This window comes from Cervus elaphus, chromosome 3, assembly GCF_910594005.1.
Source record: "Cervus elaphus chromosome 3, mCerEla1.1, whole genome shotgun sequence".
Taxonomy (NCBI): domain Eukaryota; kingdom Metazoa; phylum Chordata; class Mammalia; order Artiodactyla; family Cervidae; genus Cervus; species Cervus elaphus.
In genome coordinates, this window is record NC_057817.1 from 11,063,303 (window position 1) to 11,086,697 (window position 23,395).

The window sequence follows — 23,395 nt, forward strand, 5'->3', positions numbered from 1 at the left end:
AAGCTTTCATTTTTTTATACAAATGGATTTCTCAGATGACAATTGTCCCTTCGCATTGTTGTAGGAAGGCACTTGTCTTGTAGGGGAGAAAATATTTTGTTTAGTGGTCTGTCTCCTTTCTCCTATTCTCCTCTTGGACATCTGTGCCTGAGGGTGCTTGGAGCTTACAAGCAGTATTTGTATATGTCTTCTTCATTTTGAATTGTATTTCATAATTTATACATTTATGTACTCATTTGTACATTATTTACATATTCACACAAATCTATGTATTTATAAGTTTATGTATATTTTCTTCTTAAAAGTCTAAGTTACTTCTGTCTTTCCTAGAGAATGAACTTGGAGGTGGTGGAGATGATGATGTAGTTCTATTTGGATGTTATAGATATTAGCTCCCAGAGAAACTGTGCAGGGTCTACATTTGTAACTACTCCTAAAGTCTTCACTGTATCTGATCAGTTCCATCTTGGTGTGGGAGCAAAGATGTTCAAATCTCTATGTGTACTCAAGGTGTCTGAAAGCGAAAGTTGCTCAGTAGTGTCTGACTGTTTCGACCCCATGGCCTGTCAGGCACCTCTGTCCATTGAATTCTCCAGGCAAGAGTTCTGAAGTGGGTAGCTGTTTCTTTCTCCAAGGGAGCTTCGCAACCCAGGTCTCCCACACTGTAGGTGGATTTTTGACCATCTAAGCCCAACCGTGTCTGGGTCCTTACTAAAGCTCTTTCGTCACGGCTTAGAAGTGTTTCCAGCTCCTCAAAGTTGAAGTGTCTTGTTGATGAGTCAGTGGGTGGGACAGTGCTTGAGAATAACTTGTTCTATAACCCCTTCTCCTGGCCCTTGTGATGGAAATTTTGGGTCTTGTTCTCCTTCCTGTTTGGGAGAATTTTAAACCCTCTAATTCAATTATCTTCTCCTCTTCTCTTATGCCTGGTCTTGGTCCTGAAAGGGGAAAAACCCAGGTGGTTGATTTCTCCGATTTTTTTCCACTCCATCGTAAGGATAGTCTGGGAAAGGAAAACTGTCCTTGAGATAAAAAGTGGAGAAAAGAGGAAAAATTAAATTCACTGAGGGCAACCAGATTGATCTTTTATGAAATCACCTATATTAGAATTTTATATAACCTACAACATAAATATCTAAATATAACTGTAAAAAGTACACAGCTAATAATTATGTGATTTAATTTGGATAATTCAGAAGAAATATCAAATTTTTAGAGTACCTCACTTTTTTTAAAACATTAAACATCATAGATTGGGTTGAAGGTAAACTAACCTTGTTGTCATAAAACAATGCATAAGTTTATTTTGCATGTCAGTGAGCTTTTAAAATAAATTATATACTTTTCTTTATAAGATGAAGTTCTTAGAAATATTAGTTTGAGTTTCAGGTTTAGTTACATACTAACTAGTTTTTTTTTTTTTTAACTACAGTATTTTCCACTTTATATAAAATGATTTAAGTGCATAGAAATGATAACATACATAAAATGACACTTCTCTGTTCAGCATCATCTTATTTTCTTCTCTATAGACATACCTCACTGATGAAATTCAATAATTCCCAAAACAGTAAAATATTATATACCATATCTGTGAATTCTGTTTTAATGCAATGAACCTACTAAGGAGAAATGATTTTTAGAAGACTAACAGAATGTCTTCCATTGATAGAACTAAACTTAAGTTTATGTACAGTAGAATCTTAAAATATCAAAGTGAAAGGTTGCCTAGACAAACATCTTCATAGAGGTGAGAAAATTTGAGGTCTAGAAATCTTAAGTCAACCTTTATTCATCACTGCTAAGTATTTGTGTATATATATAAACACACACACATTCATGTATACATATATCCTAAAGCACATATTCTAGGGACCTCCCTGGTGATCCAGTGGTTAAGACTTTGCCTTTCAATGCAGGGGGTGCGGGTTCAATTCCTGGTCAGGAAGCTAAGATCCCACATGCCTCATGGCCAAAAACCCAAAACATAAAAACAACAGAAGCAATATTGTAACAAATTCAATAAAATCTTTAAAAAATGGTCCACATCAAAAGAAATAAATGACATGTTCTAAATACATATGTATATATTCCAGATCAATATAATGCATCCTTTTTAATAATTTTATTTACTCATTTATTTTTGGCTCTGCTGGGTCTTCGTTGCTGTGCTGGCTATTCTCTGGTGGAGAGTGGGAGTGTCTCTCGAGTTGCAATGTGTGGGCTTCTCGTTGTGGTGGCACAGGCTCCAGGCGTCATGGGCTTCAGCAGTTGTGGTGTGTGAACTCAGTAATTGTGGCTCCAGGGCTCTAGAGCACAGGTTCAATAGTTGTGGCACATGGGCTTAGTCGCTCTGGGTCATGTGGGATCTCCCCAGACTAGGGATTGAACTTGTGTCTTCTGCATTGGCAGACAGATTCTTTACCACTGAGCAACCATGGAAGCCCTGATATAGTCTTTTTGAAGAGTTCAGTTATTTTGTTCATAATAAATGTTTAAATGCTCAATGATTTTGGAATACTTTTGTTATTAAAATTTATTCCATTGAAATGACAGCTTGAAATGTAAAACTCCTGTGCAAATTTATAATTTTCTCGTTTGTATTTGATTAGGACTTGGAGAAGGACCATATATGCTGGCAAGTTATGGGCAGACTGGCCTTATTCTGGGAGCCAATATGACCAGTGGAAGCATTTTCTCTCTGCCAAGAAGCAGTATTCATGGCAATTTATTTTTTAATTTTATGATCACTCCAGGCCTTTTCAAAGAGAAGGCATCATGTAAGTAGAATTTGCTACAGAAAATAATGATGTAGTTTTTCATTGACTCTTCATTTATACATGCAGTAAATATTAATTGGGGAATTTAATATGTTTATGTCATCTTTCTAGGTGCTCTAAAGGATTTGAAATAAAATAAGACACTGGCACACGAGCCAGCTCTCTCTTTTGTATATAAAATCATTTCTTTGTTAATCTATTGGCATATATATAGATGCAATTAGAATTGCAATTGTTTGGTTGGGTTTTTGGTCCTTGGTAAAGCACAGCTTCAATTTTCATTCTATTAGTCACAGAATTTAATTTGAAACTTTTGACTATTTTTAATAGTCTGCTGATAATTAACATGTGAAAGATTTTAATGCCAGATTAAAGAAAAAAGTCATAATTTAATATCAAGGAAGTTAAATTAAGAGCATAAATCAAAGTCTAGATAGTCACTGAGACAGACTGTTACCTTATGTGGCCTTGTCTGTCTTGGTACCCGGGCCCACATTTACTGGCTTGCCCCTGTAGATTTATACTGGTTGTATCCACTTGGCATCTGTTCTAACTGATGGTTGGTGTCCCTTTCTGATGCATGATGTTCAGGGTACATTGTTACTATTCCAACCCTGCTTAGAGCCATGCATGTTGTGTTCTATCAACATAGGAAATATTTATTGAATGAATGAATCTGACCTAACTTCTACTAATTTTGAGAACTCTCCTGATTTTCCAGTTAAAATAAATTGCTTTATTCTTGTAAAAAGAGCTCCTTTAGTTCTTTTAATCTGTGAAAACACCTATCACAGTCTATGTTCTCATTTATGTGTTAGTTATATATTTTTTCTTTTATAATTTTTATTTTTTATCTTATTTATTTATTTATTTTTTTATTAGTTGAAGGCTAATTACTTCACAACATTTCAGTGGGTTTTGTCATACATTGATATGAATCAGCCATAGATTTACACGTATTCCCCATCCCGATCCCCCCTCCCACCTCCCTCTCCACCCGATTCCTCTGGGTCTTCCCAGTGCACCAGGCCCGAGCACTTGTTCTTCTTTTCATATTCCAGGGCTCAGTAGAAGGGTTTGTAAATTTTAGGACACAATGAATTCTTTTTGAATCATTTATTGGACTTGAGAGAGCTCTTTATTGTATAATTTAAAATAATTAATGTTTTTAATAGAAAAATCCTTAGGTTCAAATTAAGTAAGACCTGAAGAAATTAATGCCTAAGAAATTAAATCTAAGTGCTCAGTTAAGAAACTTATACCGTGGGTTTTACAAATGTAAGGGAAACTTTTAAAACACATAACAAAAAAGCATGACATTGCTCAAATGCTTTGTAGTTGTTCATTAGCTTTTTGATCATCTCTAGGGAAATAGACAATAAGGTTGAGTAAATAGTCATTTCTTAATGCAGTAAAATCACTTGAAAGAACATTTGCTCATTAAGAATTCAGTAATATTGAAATGCAGTGACATGTCTGAATTGATCTGTTTCTCTATTTCTTTTTCTTTTCTATCATCCAATTTAGCCATTTGTAGATTTTTCACATTTGAAAATGTTAAAGCTTGCAAGTGCAAATGTGTGTCCAATTAATTATTCAACTATTTGTATGGAGTTGTACATTCTGGGGTCCCAGGTTGACATTTCTTTTTTTTTTTCTCCATGAACATGATCAATTATTTTAAAAAATAGAACTTGTGAAAGACTGGTATTTTTGGAGCTGTCACTCTTATGCATTGCCTTAAAATATTATTTTATTCCTTTAGAGATCTGTAATTCATTCCTAAAATCTTTGAGAATGGCATTAACTATTCATGACAATTGTACAGTTCTGTTTTTGTCAACCTTATATGTGAATTTTACAATGCCACCTTCTCCGGAGAGCCCAGGGAGTTGTCAAACAGACTGCTCTGTTTTCCAGCATTGGCACTTGTTTCTCTGGAATCTGCCGAAAGGCCCAACTACTTTCTCTGTGTCCACGATGATGATGCTCTTCGTTTGAAACTATGGGAAGCGAATTCAGCCTTTCAGCAGAGAGCCACATTTTTTCACCATCAGGACCTCTGGATTCCTGGTTACAGCGCTTTTGAGTTATACAACAAGAAAGGCTTTTTCATCATATTGACAGATTCTAGTGCGAAAGCAGCAAAATATGATGATTCTGAAGAATTTAAGCATTTAAGCAGCTTCAGTGTGGAAGGTATGTGTCCTGAGAAATCCATATATTAAGTAGATAATTTAAGGAGTGACAGAAAATATATTAGATTTTTAACTTAAAAATTATTTTAATGTGTATAATTAGTTGTATGACCTTAGTGAGTTTCTTAACCTCCCTATCCTTAAGTTTACACATCTTTCTCATGAAAGAAACAATACGTACTTTATCGGGTTATTTTGCTACATAAGTTAATGTAGTAAATTGTTTAGAATAGCCTTAAATGACATTATTTTTTATGATTGCCTCAATTTTTACTTTCAGTGCTGTCTGGGCATTGGAAATAGAGCTTACCCATGTCTTCTTCTTGTAGAGTTTTGTATCTACTTTTTCTTTCATAGAAGGCAACTTCTCACTTAGTCTGATTCTTAATGACAAAGATGATGTGTTTATCTCTTTGAATACTTCGAATACTTTGAATGTGTTCTTTGAATACTTCGGAGTCCAATTCTACTGACCTCTAGATTTTTCTGGTTCAGCAGAATGCCTGTCTTATTTCTAGAGATCCTTGCAGTTCTATAGCTGTTGAATTTTCTAAATTTCAGAGAGGAATCCTCACTGCCTCACCCAGTGTTAAAAGTCATGCTTTATTTTCAAAACCTAGGAGCTCAATATTTGCCTTGGGTCTCCCAAACTTTTTCATTCTAACCAACTTTTCTAAGTAATTCTAAGAAAGCTAATCATTTGCTTTTTTTTGTTGTGGTTAAATTTCTATAAATCTCTTTGGATGTTAGAAAGTTCAAACTGAGCTTCAAATTTTTGCCTATTGAATGGGGTTCCTGGTCTCATGAGAAAGAGTCACTGATGTGTATACAATATTCTGTAGAGTAAGTGTGATGGTTTTACTTGAGTTTTATTAAAAGTTGAATTTTGCAAGCCTCTATTTCTCCTCCATTACACAAATCCACTCCATCATAACCAGACCCAGTGGTTATCTACCTGAGCTTTGAACAACTGCAGTCAGCGGCATCATCCGAATCTCGGAAACCCATCTTTGTGGGCTTCCCAAACTTAGGAGACACTCTGGGTTTATTCTAGTCTTGGAACCAATCCTCTTTTATGACCCATGATTCTAGTAACCCAGGTTTAACTATTATTTTAATAATGAGATGTATAAGTGCCTTCCCCAAAGCCTCATTTTCCTTCTCAAACCTTGGAATTAAATTCTATATCTTAAGTCCAAGTAACATAACCTGTTTCCTGAACTTTCTGCCTTATGGAGCTCTCTTCTTCAGAGATAATTTTGGACTGCTGCAGAAGGACTACTCTGTGATGGGGGAAAGGGAAAGTATTAGCTGAGTTTGCAGGAGAAAAAGCGTCCATTAAGGGAAGTTTTTGTAACTATGAGCATGTATTATTAAAATCAATTCATTCATTTGTGTCATCAGATAATACTTACCATGTGCAAGGCAATGAGTTAAATTCTGTGGGAAGAACAAAGATGGAGTGTTCTCCTTAAGCTTCATGTCAGGCAATATGTCTTTGTCTTGCCATTTTCCTAATTGAATTTGGCATGTCACTTGGCTCCTGTTCGCCCCAATTTCCTCATTTATAAAATGGAGATAATTTTCACTCAATAGGGTTGTTGCAAGGATAAAATAGAATAACGGACAAAAAGCTATTTTGTAACAACTTAAATTCCAAATAAGTGTGTGCTATTATCATCATACATAGATCAGTGAACACCAACAAAACATAAATAAAGGAAGATGATTTAGAATTGTCCTTAGTCTCCTCCCACCTCTTGCTTTTTTAAATATTTGGAAGAAGAACTAACATTTTGATGTTCAACCTGAGCATGAAATGCCTTGATCACCAAGCGGTTACACTGTTTCCTGTCCCCCTCCCCACACCTCTGTCTCCCTGTCTTTTCCACAGCATTATAATCAAAAAAGATTCAAACCCCAAAGGGTTTACTATTATAAACCACTGCGTTCCAAGCTGCCCATTAAAAATATACACAATCTAAACTTCATTTTTTCCCCAGAAATCCAGGCCGCAGTGCCCTACAGGAGGATGTGTGAATGGAAATACGAACCTTGTGCCACTCCCTGTTTTAAAACGTGCAGTGACCCCGAAGCTCTTGCGTGTAAATTTCTTCCACCGTAAGTCATGTTTAACCACTAATGAACAGATTAGAATCTGCACTAGCAGATTCTGTTCCCAGTGATTATTTTTTTTAGATTAAACAAATTCTCAAGAATAATTTATTCTAGTTCCTCATTCATGAATTTCATTTTATTCAAGCAGTAGTTATTGAGAATCTATGCCAGCAATTCTTGTAGCTGCTGGGATACAGTATTTATCTTTCTTTAGCTTAAACATTTTGCTGCACTGAGGCAAAGAATAAAAAATTAAAATGTAAATCTATAATGTGATCTATTGTTTAGATGGATGTATAATGGGCAAAAATAAAGGAATGGAACAGGGAGCATAACACAGGTATGTGTGTTTGCTCATTAATACATGGTGGTCAGAGAAGAACAGGTTGACAAGGCCACATCTAGTAAGAGATGTGAAGGAAGTGAGGGAACTAGCCATGTGGATGTCTGGGGGAAAAACCTTCCAATCTGAGAAAAGTATGAAGGTCCAGGGTGGGAATATGTCTGGTGTGTTTGGGGATGGGCACGGAAGCTAGTTAATTGGGGCAAAGTGAACAAAACTGAGAGACATAGAAGAAAACGCCGGAAAAAGTGTCTGGCAAATCATCTAGGGCCTTGTAGTTGTGAGGACTTTGTCCTTTTCTCTGAGTAATGTCCTGGTGTATTTCGGAGCAGCGGAGCAGACACTGTCCTTTCACAAGTTTACACTGGCTATTGCACTGACTTTGGGGAAGGGGAGAACAAGGGCAGAAGTGGACAGTGACACAGACAGGACGTGAAGGGAATTTCACTGGGCTGGTAGCCCTGGAGGTTATGGGGGAAGTGAACAGATCCTGCCTGCATCTTGAATTTAAGCCCATAGGGGTGCTGACAGATTTAACACCAATTATAAGAGAAAGAGGCTTCCTCAGTGGCTCAGTGGTTAAGAAGCCACCTGCGGTGCAGGAGGCGCGGCTTTGATCTCTGGGTTGGGAAGATCCCCTGAGGAGGGCATGGCAACCCACTCCAGTATTCTTGCCTGAAGAATCCCATGGACAGAGAAGCCTGGTGGGCTGCAGTATACAGGGTTGCGAAGAGTCGGGCCCGACTGAAGTGACTGAGCACTCATGCATGCACATGAAAGAGGAGGTGAGGACCCAGCTCAGGTCTCAGCATTTCATTGATTTCAGAGTCCTATGAAATTGCCATCTTTGTGGTCAAATCTGGTCAAATGATTCAATGATTCAAACTGAATCAATGATTCAAACTCAAATGATTCAATTTAATGGAAGGACTGAGTTGCCAGTTACTGAGATAAGGAAGATATTAGGAGGAGCATTTTAGGGGGAAAGTCAGGAATTTGGTTTCAAGGATTTTAAATTTGAGACTGAAAATTATTCTTTGGATTTGGTAATCTGGAGAATAGGAAGAGGCAAAATAGAGATTGACAGTGTAACAGCTTTTTTTTTTGTTTTAGAGCAGTTTTTTGTTGTAAAGGAGACCAGAAAAATGCAACAGTAGTAGGAGGGAATGTTTTTAAATGAATCATATTCCATTAGTCATTTATGAGCTTCTGCTCTACAACAAATACTGGTCCTACAGAAGGTTCTGGCATATGAATAAGTGAGATGCAGTCCCTATTTCAAGGAGCCCAAAGTCTCGAGGAAGAAGACAGGAACACTAGCAGATAACTGACAGTGTGGGGAAAGAGGCCCGGAGGAATAAATGCCACAAGGACAACACATTGAAGTATTTATATATAGCACGACGCTCACTGTGCTATGTGCTATAAAATGGGCAATCGCATTGTTCCCGTTGTCAGAAGAGAAAACAAACCAAGGCACAGAGAAGTTAAGCAGCTTGCCTCAGACCACACAGCTTTCAGGCAGCTGAGCCAGAGTTTGAATGACATCCTGTCGGGCAACATGTGCTATGGGAACAGAGAGAAGGAAATGATCAGTTCAGTTCAGTTCAGTTCAGTTGCTCAGTCCTGTCTGACTCTTTGCGACCCCATGAATCGCAGTACGCCAGGCTTCCCTGTCCATCACCGACTCCTGGAGTCCACCCAAACCCATGTCCATTGAGTTGGTGATGCCATCCAACCATCTCATCCTCTGTCATCCCCTTCCCCTCCTGCCCCCAATCCCTCCCAGCATCAGGGTCTTTTCCAATGAGTCAACTCTTGGCATCAGGTGGCCAAAGTATTGGAATTTCAGCTTCAGCATCAGTCCTTCCAATGAACACCCGGGACTGATCCCCTTCAGGATGGACTGGTTGGATCTCCTTGCAGTCCAAGGGACTCACAAGAGTCTTCTCCAACACCACGGTTCAAAAGCATCAGTTTTTCGGCGCTCAGCTTTCTTCACAGTCCAACTCTCACATCCATACATGACCACTGGAAAAACCATAGCCTTGACTAGACGGACCTTCGTTGACAAAGTAATGTTGCTGCTTTTTAATGTTCTGTCTAGGTTACTTTTGTTTATTTTCTTAAAAATGAAAGCAACCAGTTCTTTCTGAAAATAAGCCTTCACCATTCACTTGGACCCTTCACATTCACAAACCTATTTCCTGTCTCTGTTGGGAGCCATCAGCAGGCAGGGAAATAACAGGGCCTTCATAGGGAGGAGAGTATGCTGGGGAGGAAGGGATAAAAGAGAGGCGAACAAGACCACCCCTGGAACTGGGAAGGAAATGGAGCTATATTTGAAGTAGCATTTAGCTAGTTCGTTTCTTGTGGCATATACAGTCTCCAGGGTGGTTGAGCCCAGACCTTCAGTGCTTGCACTGTTTGGTCTATGGTTCCCCCAGAGTTTCTGCTTTGGTACGGTTAGAGCGCGGAGCAGAGACTCAGGATGAAACTTCACCCCTGCCAAGCCAGTTCTCATCTCTGTCTTCATCACCGTTTCCTTTCTGCGGCGCCCCTTTCCTGGCTGAGGCACCTCACTGTGGCTCCTCCTGATCCTTGCAGTCCCACGAGGAGACCCAGGCACTGGCTTGGCGTGTCAGCATCGCCCGCACACCTCCTCCAAGTCCCCAGCAGAACCACCACGCTGGTTCTAGAGGATTTCCGTTTCTGGCACATAGCAAGTGTTGAAAATAAAAATATCTAGTGGAAATGAGAACTTTCATAAGAAAATATGCCAACTAGCATAGCCTAGAGCCCATATGTAAGTAGAGCTATTCCTATTACATAATATACCTATTATAAGAACTGTTCTGCATCGGAGGCGTGTTTATCAGTCAGAAGTCGACTAAATCACCAGTTGTATGACAGAGTAAAGAGAACCCTGCTGTGTGCAACCATGAAGACATTTTAATGGAACAAGTTACTGGGTTTTGGAAGATATTTTTAAAAGAATAGCTGTGGTTTTGACTTGCATAAAGCAATTGCAAAATAATTGAGTTGCATAAAAAAGTGGTGTTCATTTAATTTGAGGAGAGCCAACTGTCCCTGATATTTTCAGTAATTTAGTAACTTTTTCTTATATGCTTGACAAAATTTAGAGTAGGATAGGAATATCATATACTGGTTAAAGTTTTATTATTTAAGTTCATTCTATGAAATAAATAATTGGTCTCATAAGCTAAGCTGTTCATGTTTCTTAAAAAAAATTTGTGAAGAAAGTATCCCAGAGGCGACCAGGCAGTCTCCTGTTAGAAGAGAAGCTAGCTTTTCTTGGGTTTGATTTCCTTCCATGAACAAGCGCCCTCTGGTGGCAACACGTGCCCAGATATCAAGTTAGTGCATATCCACACTGAATTGGAAGGCGGTTGTGCGTATTTTGGGTCCAAACTTTTACTTTATAGTTAAGGCAATTGGAAATATTTTACAATACTGACAGACTTTCTTGGATGTCAAGTGGTTAAAATTCCACTTTCAATGCAAACCACGCCGGTTCAATCTCTGGTCAAGTAACTAAGATTCCATATGCCGCATAGCCAAAAAAATTTCATTTAAATAAGTAAAATATTAAAAATAGTATTATAGCCTGCTGGTGTATTTTAGAGGCAGACAAGCAAGCCTTTTAAAACCCGTATGTACATTAATTCTCTCTAGTATGTGTGAGTCTAAGAACTGGCTGTACTTGAAGGGTATATTTCTTTTCAATCAAAACAAATTGGACTCTGAGACCCAATTGAACGACAAGGAAGATGTAGTGTTAGTCATCATCTTGGCTTCATTCCCTTAGAGCAGAAGCATTCAGGATGGTCTCATCTGTTTTGGGCTCTTGATTCCCAAATCCATTCTTAAAACGGGATTCTTGAAAGTGCAATGTGCCACATAAAAGATCAGATGTTTTGGAGCTTGAAGTTCAGTCTTCTTAGGCTCATATACAACCATCTCCTCTCTGAGCACTGCTGCTCTTTCAGACACAGGCCCTGAGGCTCTTGAGAGAACTATAGCCTCTGCCATTCCCCCTCCCTGTCCTCCAAGAGCAACCATGTCCCGACTCCATGTCTGCCACCCAGAGATTTCTAATTACATTCCAAAGACCTTAGGGCTTAATAATGGGCAGAGACAGCCACTGAACATTCTGATTTTGTCCTACCAACATCCTTATGAATATTAAAATAGTGTCTCTATCTTCTTATATCTGAGGGAGTGTAGGAAAATAATAGTATGATGAATATAGAGTAAAGTCACAATAAAGGATTCTTCTGCATTTGCATTAATTTATAGAAATGGCCTTGGTGTGTGCCAAATTTAAGCATATGTTTTGAATATCCTGTGTTCAGATTCTGCCTCAATCATGACTATCTTGTTATCATCCACTAGCTGTAGTTTCATACAATGTGGTATGATGGAATAACAGCAAATGGAGCCATCCTTAGTGTTCGACAAGGAGAACAGAAAAATTTTAGGAAAACTGTATCTTCAGTTCAGTTCAGTTGCCCAGTTGTGCCTGACTCTTTGCGACCCCATGAACCACAGCACACCAGTCCTCCCTGTCCATCATCAGCTCCCGGAGTCCACCCAAACTCATGTCCTTCGAGTTGGTGATGCCACCAACCATCTCATCCTCTGTCGTCCCCTTCTCCTCCTGCCCTCAATCTTGCCCAGTATGAGGGTCTTTTCAGATGAGTCAGCTCTTCGCATCAGGTGGCCAAAGTATTGGAATTTCAGCTTCAGCATCAGTCCTTCCAATGAACACCCAGGACTTATCTCCTTTAGGATGGACTGGTTGGATCCCCCTGCAGTCCAAGGGACTCTCAAGAGTCTTCTCCAACCCCATAGTTCAAAAGCATCAATTCTTTGGCCCTCAGCTTTCTTTATAGTCCAACTCTCATATCCATACATGACTACTGGAAAAACCATAGCCTTGACTAGACGGACCTTTGTGGACAAAGTAATGTCTCTGCTTTTTAATATGCTGTCTAGGTTGGTTATAACTTCCCTTCCAAGGAGTAAGTGTCTTTTAATTTCATGGCTGCAATCACCATCTGCAGTGATTTTGGAGCCCAGAAAAATAAAGTCAGCTAGTTTCCACTGTCTTCCCATCTATTTGCCACGAAGTGATGGGACCAGATGCCATGATCTTAGTTTTCTGAATGTTAAGCTTTAAGCCAGCGTTTTCACTCTCCTCTTTCACTTTCATCAAGAGGCTCTTTAGTTCTTCTTCACTTTCTGCCATAAGGGTGGTGTCATCTGCATATCTGAGGTTATCGATATTTCTCCTGGCAATCTTGATTCCAGCGTGTGCTTCTTCCAGCCCAGCTTTTCTCATAATGTACTCTGCATATAAGTTAAATAAGCAGGGTGACAATATACAGCCTTGATGTACTCCTTTTCCTATTTGGAACCAGTCTGTTGTTCCATGTCCAGTTCTAACTGTTGCTTCCTGACCTGCATACAGGTTATATTAGATATATATATATATTAGATATAATATGCATATATTAGATGCCATATATTGTTATATTAAATTTTTTTCTTTAATTTTTTTCATGTGAAGGATTGAAGGATGCTTGCCCTACTGCCCTAAACATATGATCCTTGATGAAGTCACTCTCAAATGTGTCTATCCAGAAGACTGTAAGTTGAATCTTACTTAACTTATTCTGAAGTGTAAAATACTTGAATATATTTATATGGTGGCAAGTAACTATAAAAACAGACATTTTGGACAAACAATAAACCTTCATAAGATACTCCTTCATTGTCTTTTTCAAATTTTTTTGTTGTTGTTCTGAGTTACTTTTAAAACCATGCAAATTTTTCTTCTAACATTCCTCTTGCATCCTCTCTCCCAAAACATTTTCTGTATATGACCATTCTTATATGAACTGTGTGGGCTTCATTTTGAGCAAAACAGACTAAAGAAGAGTATCTTTGTTTCTTTGCAGGCATACCTCTGATTCCCACAGAGCCAGCATTAATTTCACCAGGTAAGCCATCTCTACCCATAAGTATTGTAATTTTAGACATTAAATTAGCATTATGTAGTTTAGATCTTCGCACACTTAAACAGCTGCCGGTGTTAGTTATACCCAGCCCACTGGAGAACCCAGCAGTCACTTTTGTTTCACTAAGTAGCTGTTTACTGGATCAACGAGCCACATTTTCAGAATGGTTTCTGCACCTGGTCTGTCTCTGTCCCATTTCAGTTAGTGCAGATAATGAGAATGCCCCCACATTTTTGCCTTGAATTTGTTGCTGTTCAGCCTCTCAGTCATGTCCAACTCTTTGTGACCCCAAGGACTGCAGCACACCAGGCTTCCCTGTCCTTCACTATCTCCCAGAGTTTACTCAAACTCATGTCCATTGAGTCGATGATGCCATCCAACCATCTCATCCTCTGTTGTCCCCTTCTCCTGGCTTCAGTCTTGCCTAGCATCAGGGTCTTTTCCAGTGAATGAGTTCTTCACATCAGGTGTCCAAAGTGTTGGAGCTTCAGCTTCAGCATTGGTCCTTCCAATGAATATTCATGGTTGATTTCCTTTAGGATGGACTGGTTTGATCTCCAAGGGACTCTCAAGGGTCTTCTCCAACACCGCATTTCAAAAGCATCAATTCTTCGGTGCTCAGCCTTCTATATGGTCCAACTCTCACATCCGTCCATGACTCCTGGGAAAAGCACAGCTTTGACTAAACGGACCTAGTCAGCAAAGTGAGAGCTCTGCTTTTGAGTATGCTGTCTAGGTTTGTCATAGCTTTTCTTCCAAGGAGCAAGTGTCTTTTAATTTTATAGCTGCAATCACCATCTGCAGTGATTTTGGAGCCCAGGAAAATAAAATCTGCCAATTTCCCACTGTTTACCCATCTATTTGCCATGAAGTGATGGGACCAGGTGCCATGATCTTCACTTTTTGAATGTTGAGTTTTAGGCCGGCTTTTTCACACTCCTCTTTCACCTTCATCAAGAGGCTCTTTAGTTCCCCCTCACTTTCCTCCATTAAAGTAGCATCATCTGAATATCTAAGGTTGTTGATTTTTTTCCTGGAAATCTTGATTCCAGCTTACGATTCATCCAGCCCAGCATTTCTACGATGTACTCTGCATATAAGTTAAATAAGCAGGGTGACAATATACAGGCTTGATGCGCTCCTTTCCCAGTGGTGAACCAGTCGGTTGTTCCATGCATGCGAAGTTGCTCAGTTGTGTTTGACACTTTATGACCCTATGGACTATAGCCCACTGGGCTCCTGTCCATGGGATTATCCAGGGGAGAATACTGGAGTGAGTTGCCATTTTCTCCTCCAGGGGATCTTCCTAACCCAGGGATTAAACCCTCATCTCTTATGTCTCCTGCACTGGTGCTGGGTTCTTTACCACTAGTACCACCTGGGAATCCCATCATTTCTAACTATTGCTTCTTGACCTGCATACAGGTTTCTCAGGAGGCAGGTAGGGTGGTCTCTTATTCCCATGTCTTTAAGAATTTTCCAGTTTGTTGTGATCCACACAGTAAAAAGCTTTAGCATAGTCAGTGAAGAAGAAGTAGATGTTGGCATAAATCCTCTTGGATGAGGTTGCTATTAGCCCTACCATAGAGACTGCTGACTCTATGACTGGGCTGCCTTAGGCCAAGCAACTAAGGGGCCTCACCCATCAGCAGAAAATTAGATTAAAGCTTTACTGAGCATGGCCCTGCCCACCAGAGGAAGACCCAGTTTTCCCCACAGCCAGTCCCTCCCATCAGGAAGCTTGCATAGGCCTCTCTTATTTTTATCCATCAGAGGGCAGACAGAAGCAAGAACTACAATCCCATTTTAGTCTGTAAAAATGTCATATTCTCTAGAAGTTACAACATCTAATAAACCATGAACCCAGCTTTTAGGACCAAGCAATAGAAGTTTTTATTCTACTGTATTATGATATGTTTTTAGAATATATAAAATAAGTTATTTATGAAATTTGTTAAAAAAAAGTTTTCTCTGATGTCATTGTGGTAGACTGAATAATGGTCCCCCAAAGATGTCCTTGTCATCATCTCCAGAATTTGTGGAAATGGGACCTTGCATGCTGAAGATGTGGTGAAGTTAAGAATTTTGAGATGGGGAAGTTTTCCTGAATTATCCGTATGAGCCCAGGGTCATCACAAAGATCCTTAAAAGAGGAGGATGGTCAGAGTCAGAGGAGATAATGCATGTGAGAAGTCAAAATTAGCAGGGAAGGACAAAGAGAGAGGGGGAAGAAGAGAAAGAGAGAGACTGGGATTTGAAAATATTATTCTGTGGTTTTGAAGATGGAGGAAGAGACCATGATGCATCAATATATTCATGCAATCCATAGTTGGAAAAGCAAGGAAACAAATTCTTCCATAGAGACTCTAGAAGGAATACAGCCATTGCTGATACCTTGATTTTAGGACTTCTGACTTCCAGAACCACAAAATAATAATTTGGTGATGTTTAAACCACTAGACTTATAATAATTTGTTTGTAGCAGCCACAGGAAACTAATATGGTCATTTTAGATAGTATCAACAATGGATACTGCAATTACAGCTAGATGAAATTTCAGCCATTCTTTTTGGTACAAGGGTTTCATCAAAGCTGTATATTGTTACCCTGCTTATTTAACTTATATGCAGAGTACATCATGTGAACTACCAGAATGGATGAAGCGCAAGCTGGAATTGAGATTGCTGTGAGAAATATCAATAACCTCAGATATTTGGATGACACCACTCTTATGGCAGAAGGCAAAGAGGAACTAAAGAACCTCTTGATGAAGGTGAAAGAGGAGAGTGAAAAAGATAGCTTAAACCTCAACATTGAAAAAACAAAGATCATGACATCTGATCCCATCACTTCATGGCAAATAGATGGAGAAACAATGGAAACAGTGACAGACTTTATTTTCTTGGGCTCCAAAATTCACTGCAGATGGTGACTGTGTGTGTGTGCACAATTATGTCAACTCTTTGCAACCCCATGGATTGTAGCCCATCAGGTTCCTCTGTCCATGGAATTTTCCAGGCAATAATTCTGGAGTGGGTTGCCATTTCCTTCTCCAGGATGGTGGCTGCAGCCATGAAGTTAAAAGATAGCTTCGGAAGTTGGTAATGGACAGGAAAGCCTGGCATTCAGAGGTCCATGGGGTCCAAAGGGTCTGACACGACTGAACGACTGAACTGAGCTGCTCCTTGGAAGAAAAACTATGACAAACCTAGACAGCATATTAAAAAGCAGAGACATTACTTTGCCAAGAAAGATTCCAATAGTCAAAGCTATTGTTTTTCCAGTAGTCATGTATGGATGTGAGAGTTGGGCCATTAAGAAGGCTGAGTGTGGAAGAATTGATGCTTTCGAACTGTGGTGTTGGAGAAGACTCTTGAGCAACTAAAAAACAACAGTCCTTCAGACTTTGAATGTTTTAGAGACAGCTTTATTACTAACAAAAAACTTTAGAAGGCATCTTACAAATACGTTTCAGTTCAGTTCAGTTCAGTTCAGTTGCTCAGTCGTGACCAGCTCTTTGTGACCCCATGGACTGCTGCATGCCAGGCTTCCCTGTCCACCGCTAACTCCCGAAGCTTCCTCAAACTCATGTCCATTGAGTTGGTGATGCCATCCAACCATCTCATCCTCTGTCATCCCCTTCTCCTCCTGCCTTCAATCTTTCCCAGCATCAGGGTCTTTTCCAATTAGTCGGCTCTTCGCAACAGGTGGCCAAAGTATTGGAGCTTCAGTTTCAGCATCAGTCCTTCCAATGAATGTTCAGGACTGATTTCCTTTAGGATGGACTGGTGGGATCTCCTTGCAGTCCAGGGGACTCTCAAAAGCTTTTTCCAACACCACAGTGCAAAAGCATCAATTCTTCAGCACTCAGCTTTCTTCACAGTCCAACTCTCACATCCATACATGACTACTGGAAAAACCATAGCTTTCACTAGATGGACCTTTGTTGGCAAAGTAATGTCTTTACTCTTCAATATGCTGTCTAGGTTGGTCATAGCTTTTCTTCCAAAGAGCAAGCATCTTTTAATTTCATGGCTGCAGTCACCATCTGCAGTGATTTTGGAGCCCCTAAAAATAAAGTCTCTCACTGTTTCCATTGTTTCCCCATCTATTTGCCATGAAGTGATGGGACCGGATGCCATGATCTTCATTTTCTGAATGTTTACCAGTCATATTTCCCCTTTCCATGGATTCCTTCTTTACCACATCCTCAACTGGGGTCTTGATTAGTCCATAGCATCATTTATTCTGCTTGCAAAGAAAACATTCTAGAGATTCACTGGGAAATGAATCAACCTCACTCTGTATTTTAAGAATTCAACAAAATTTGTAACTCCTGAGCAGTCTTTAGTGATACTGTTGGTATTTCTACCAGTTCAAACAAATGTGTTTCACCATCAAGGCAGTGAAGGTGTTTATAGAATGGTGCCTCAAAGCCAGGAATCAGAATTCCCAAGTTCAAATTCTGCCTTTGACACGTACCAGCTTACTTCTCTACAGCTTAGTCTCCTTATCTGTAAAATGACAATAATATTATTATCTACTTCACAGGGTTCTTGTTAGAATTAAGTGAAATAATCTATATAAAATTTCTGATCATGGTGTCTGTCACAAATGAATTTTATACATGATCAATACCACTTCACTAATGTTGGGGACCTCTTTATTTCCTTCAGGTCCAGAAACAATTACTCCATCAGCCTTCACTGCAGTTGACATGCTAACAACGACAACAGGTTTGGAATGTGAGGTATGACTGAGTAATATCTTTAGCTATCTGTCATTTCCTGATTGTGTCTATTAATGTTTCTGTATCACTATACAAATGCTATTAAAATTCTCTTGGTATGCTCTCAAGTCTTTCTTTGTTAAATTAAGTGTGCCTTACATTTTAACAATTGTATTTCCTTAACTGTCAGATATTTCTTATAATTAGATTCTGGTTACACTAAGAAAAATAAAATGATATGCAAATGAAGTCTTAAAGATGATTCCTTAATAACAACAATTTTGTGATAATTAGGTGTAATAATAATTATGTGTGCTAACTTAATTCTCATTTATTGATTTATTACTTAGATAATTTATTCATTTGATAATAATAATTAAGTGTGATTATTTAATAATTCTTTAATGACGATAATTCTTTATAATAATAAAGGGTATATTTGGGTTTCTCTGTAAATTAGGCATTCAAAAATATTTATCAAGCAGCTACTATATGCCATTTGTTGATCTGTGCACATGTTCAGTCATGTCCGACTCTGTGCAACCCTTTGAACTGTATAGCCCACCAGGCTCCTCTGTCCATGGGATTATCTAGGCAAGAATACTAGAGTGGGTTGCAATTTTCTCCTCCAAGGGATCATCCTGACCCAGAGCTCAAACCTGCATCTCCTGTGTCTCCTGCATTGCAGGCAAATTCTTTACCTGCTGAGCCACTGGGGCACTGTGCAAAATGACGAGAATATATGAGTAAGCAAAAAAGATAAGGTCATTGAATCCCAGAGCTAGTAATTGTCTTGGCTGATACTTGAGAAATTATCTTCTTACTCCAAATATGCCACTTGTTCTGATAAACCAATTATTTATCCAGCTAATATTTATTCAGCACTATTGCTGGCTAGGAGATATTCAGGTAAATTACTGCTTTTATAGAGTTTACATTGTATTGGATTCTAAAGTAGCCAATAAGCAAAATTAATTTGCCAAGTTATGTAAAACATTAGAGATTGCTGCTCAGGAGAAAAATAAAACTATTTTCAATGAAATTATTTATACTGATCCTCATTCATAGAGTAACTGTTACTTTAAAGAAAAAATCTGAAGAAGTTGAGAGAGTGAACCATGCAGAGCAATCCAGGCAGAGGGGTCAGCAAGTGCAAAGGCCCTGAGCTGAGAATGTAGCTAACATCTTAAAACAAAGAAAGAATAGCAAGGAGGTCATGCAGTAAGTCCAGAGTAAAATAGTAGGAAATAGATTACGTAAGGCCTTGTGGATGACTGTAAAGACTGTGGCTTTCATTCTAAGTGTTTTAGGAAGAGCAAAGGGAGATTTTTGAGCAGAGGAATTGTATGATCTGATTGCTTTCAGGATCATTTCGGCTTCTGTGTTGAGAGTAGGGTGTAAAGAGACAGTAGAACCAGTTACAAGAGGCTATTGCAGGAATTTAGATGAGAGACTGGTGGTGATGGCAGTGAAGATGGTGAGAAATACCTGGATTATGGATCTATTCTGAAGATAGAGGCTATGGAAATTGCTGAAGAATTAGATATGGGGTGTGAATGAAAAGGGGCTTCCCAGGAGGCACCAGTGGTTAAGAACTGATGTACCAGTGCAGGAGACATAAGAGACATGGGTTTGATCTCTGGATCAGGAAGATTCCCTGGAGGGGGGTACAGCAACCCACTCCAGTATTCTTGCCTGGAGAATCTCAAGGACAGAGGACCCTGGCAGGTTCCATAGGGTCGCAAAGAGTCAGACATAACTGAAGTGACTTAACATGCATGTACATGCTCAAATGAAAAAGAGGCATGCAGAATTCTAAGAGTTTTGCCTTGAACAACTGAAGGATAAAGTTGATATTAATCAGAATGGAGAAATTGTGGGACATGAAGGCCTAGGGTGGGTATAGCCAAGAGTTCAGTTTCTCCATGTAAAGGTTAAGATTCCTCTTAGACATCAAAAGGCTATTAATATGTATATACAGATTTGGTGAATATGAGTGAAGTGTAGTGCAGAGATCCAGTTAAGCTGAAATTTTCATATTTCTCAGTGGATAAATGTTACTTAATATTGTGGGATTAGATGAGGTCACAAAAGGATTGAGTGCAGTTGCAGAAGAGAGAGGGACCACTGCAACTTCTACAACTGAGAAACAAGGACAAACATGCAAAGGATATCAACCCCCGAAACAGCAGAGGATGGAGGAAGGGGTAGGTGATCTGGCAGCCAAGGGAAGAAAAATAGTGAGAAACATGGAGTAATAAGCTGGACTGAATATGCCAGTAGATCAAATCTGAGCTTAAAGATCCTTTGCCAGAGTGGAAGGTATAGATGCTTTAGGTAGTTTAGATGTTGTTTAGGGGTTTTAGTTTCCTTCTAACCACTTTCATTTTCTTGGTTAAATGGAAAAGAAGATCAATATCTAGGAATTGATACAATTTACACACAGATAATTTTGCAAGATTGAATTTGAATTTAACTATTTGCCTACCTTTGGCTTTTAAATTGAGAAGTCCTCACTTAATAATTTTACTATTTAGAAAATTATTTACCTCTTATCCTTTTAATTTGATCACGTGTAACATTGGAATGATAGAAACCAATCTACAAAATTTAGGGAGCTTAAATGAAAAGAACTACTTCATTAGTGCATGATATGTAATAGGTGCGAAAGAGGTGTTGATTTTTCTTCCTCCATCCCCTGAGATACAGTGTGAAGTAGTGGTCAACAGCACTGACTTTTCAGAGTAACAATGCCTGAATATAAGTTCTGATTCACTATCTACTAGCTATGAAACTCGGGGAATTTAGTTTGACCTTAGACCTGATTTTCTATCTATGAAATAGGGACAAATTTTAATAACTACCTCAGAGGGTGTTTTTGTGGAAATAAAATGGACTAATTAGAACAATGCCTGGAACGTAATAAGTGGTATGATATTTATCACTGCTACTGTTGTTATTATAATTTATATAGAATATAATTTATAAACTTTGAAAAATCTGCAACTTTATCTAGAAATCTGTAAGCTATATGTGAAAAAATAAATTTTAATGATTCTATTCAGATACTGCCAAACTGATATCACATTTGATTTTTAATGAAATATTTGGATAATATTAAGTTGTAATTTTTTAAACTGACATTAACAGAAGTCTTAATCATACTAGCTTTATACAACATAATATGAAAGGTCAACTGCCACTGTTTTAAGTCTGCTTACAGAACACTAATCTAGACAATTTAGGACAAGACTTCAGTTTTCTCAGAAGTTGGGTATGTGGGCAGTTCTGATATCAAATCAATATTAAGGTAAAGTTAAATGAATCATACTGCTGAGTATTTTAGAGAAGATACCTCAACAAAAGCCATTGTGAAATTTTCATTGTTCATTTTTGAAAAGATTTTGTATTTTGGAAGTGTATACTATAGGCAATGTGAATGGGAAATTTAAGAATTAAAACATTAGTTGAAAATGGAAAAAAATGCATTAATTTTCTTTTTTATTAACAGCCTCAACAATTTGATCCTGTTTATAATTGTAGCCAATACATATGCCTTCACATGGAATGGAAGCTATACAATTGGTCTCTTCATTGCCCGAAGGCCTTGGAGATGCCTGACTGTGGTTTCCGGGGGAGACCTGTTCAAGTGAACACTGATATCTGCTGCCCGGAGTGGGAATGTCCGTGTGAGTGTGCATTTCTTATGTGGCAATCGATTTTAAATCAGGGGGAGATGGTTACTTTTTTGAAGCTATCACTTCATCAAGTCAAAGTTCATTTGACTTATGATTTTGGTTTCCAGTAACTTTCAGAGTTGCTTTTTGTCAAACATAATAAAACCAATTTGAAAGATGTTTTTAAAGGAGAAGTTATTACTGTAATACAAATAACTAGTTAATAGACTAAATCTACTCTCTATCACTTTTTAGGTCGGTGTTCCATGTTGTCAGAACTCAGCATTATTACTTTTGATGGAAATAATGCAGCATTATATAGTATGGCTTCTTATATCTTAGTGAGAATTCCTGGGGAAGTTATAGTTGCTCATATTGAAAAATGTTCCATGAATCAGGTAAGTCAGAATTTATTCTTGTGTCATTTATTCATGAATCTAGCAGCTGAAGTATGTCACAACATTAGGTATTCCCACAATAAGAAGGGACTCAAGAATTCACTGAGATTTATCTTCTGGTACTTAAAATGTGAATATATTTCAAGTGAATATATTTAGAGGCATATAATATTAATCCAAATAATGTTTTTAAAAATCAAGTAGTGTATGTTTTTAAAGTGTTTTTTCTTTATACCTTTCTTTTTTTCAGAATGGAAACTCATTTAAAAAGCTAGTGAGTATTTGCAAAATGTCTAGTAAATTACTTCTGTTTATTGCTAAAATTATGTTTAACTCCATAAAGTTTCAATTTTTTTTCAAATGAAGGCTTCCTCTGGAAGAGTCTCTGGACTTTGTTTTAAGAAGTTAAATTTGACCACATCTCTACATAAAGTACTTGTCAATCGGATAGCAAGAAAGGTAGGAACACAAAGTTAAAACATATCTTCACCTTAGATGAAACTGAGAAATTAAGTAAGTATAGTTATTTCCCAAAAGAGGGGAATTAGGCATGTCAGTGGATTTTCATTGCTATGATGTCTAATCATTCTTTTTGTGGACAGTATAAAAATGTGTTTCATAATCTTATATGTCTCCCACCACAACTGCCAACTGTTGCAAATGTTTCTGCCTTTGTGAGGTTAACTGAAACCACCATGTTAAACATTCTAAAGCTCTCTCCATAATGTGAGTTGCCAAGCTTCCTAATGTTAGAGTTAATGTTAGCGTTGCAAACTAGACAAAGTGGAAATGAGGTGAAAGAGGGGATCATACGGTTGCAAAGAGTAGCAGGCAGCCAAGAATACCAGAATGAAGACCACCGAGAGAACAAATGGAAAGAGTAGTTTTGAAGTATTGATGCCATTGATTGAGAGCTAAAATAAGAAAAAAAATGAAGGCATAGTTAAATTTATTGAAATAAATGGGAGAAGAGCAATGCATCATTAAACATTTGGAAAGGGAGCCTTTTGATTTTACAGGGAAAACCTTTATCCCAAGGAATTATGCTTACCCAATAGAAGTGTTGAAAGCTGGATGATTCACTCAGATATATAGTGCAGTGCGTGCT

The 23,395-nt window shown here is 38.3% G+C and overlaps 1 protein-coding gene across 1 annotated transcript in view; it reads left to right on the top strand.

The window, feature by feature from the left end:
• OTOGL (otogelin like) overlaps positions 1 to 23,395 on the top strand; it is a 169,607-nt gene that overhangs the window by 103,341 nt on the left and 42,871 nt on the right. Inside the window, exons 32-41 of the mRNA XM_043880323.1 lie at positions 2,613 to 2,780; positions 4,701 to 4,979; positions 6,982 to 7,099; positions 13,033 to 13,112; positions 13,424 to 13,465; positions 18,160 to 18,233; positions 21,724 to 21,901; positions 22,145 to 22,287; positions 22,538 to 22,561; positions 22,654 to 22,746. Coding sequence (XP_043736258.1) covers positions 2,613 to 2,780; positions 4,701 to 4,979; positions 6,982 to 7,099; positions 13,033 to 13,112; positions 13,424 to 13,465; positions 18,160 to 18,233; positions 21,724 to 21,901; positions 22,145 to 22,287; positions 22,538 to 22,561; positions 22,654 to 22,746 — 1,199 coding nt within the window. The remainder of the gene's footprint in view (positions 1 to 2,612; positions 2,781 to 4,700; positions 4,980 to 6,981; positions 7,100 to 13,032; positions 13,113 to 13,423; positions 13,466 to 18,159; positions 18,234 to 21,723; positions 21,902 to 22,144; positions 22,288 to 22,537; positions 22,562 to 22,653; positions 22,747 to 23,395) is intronic.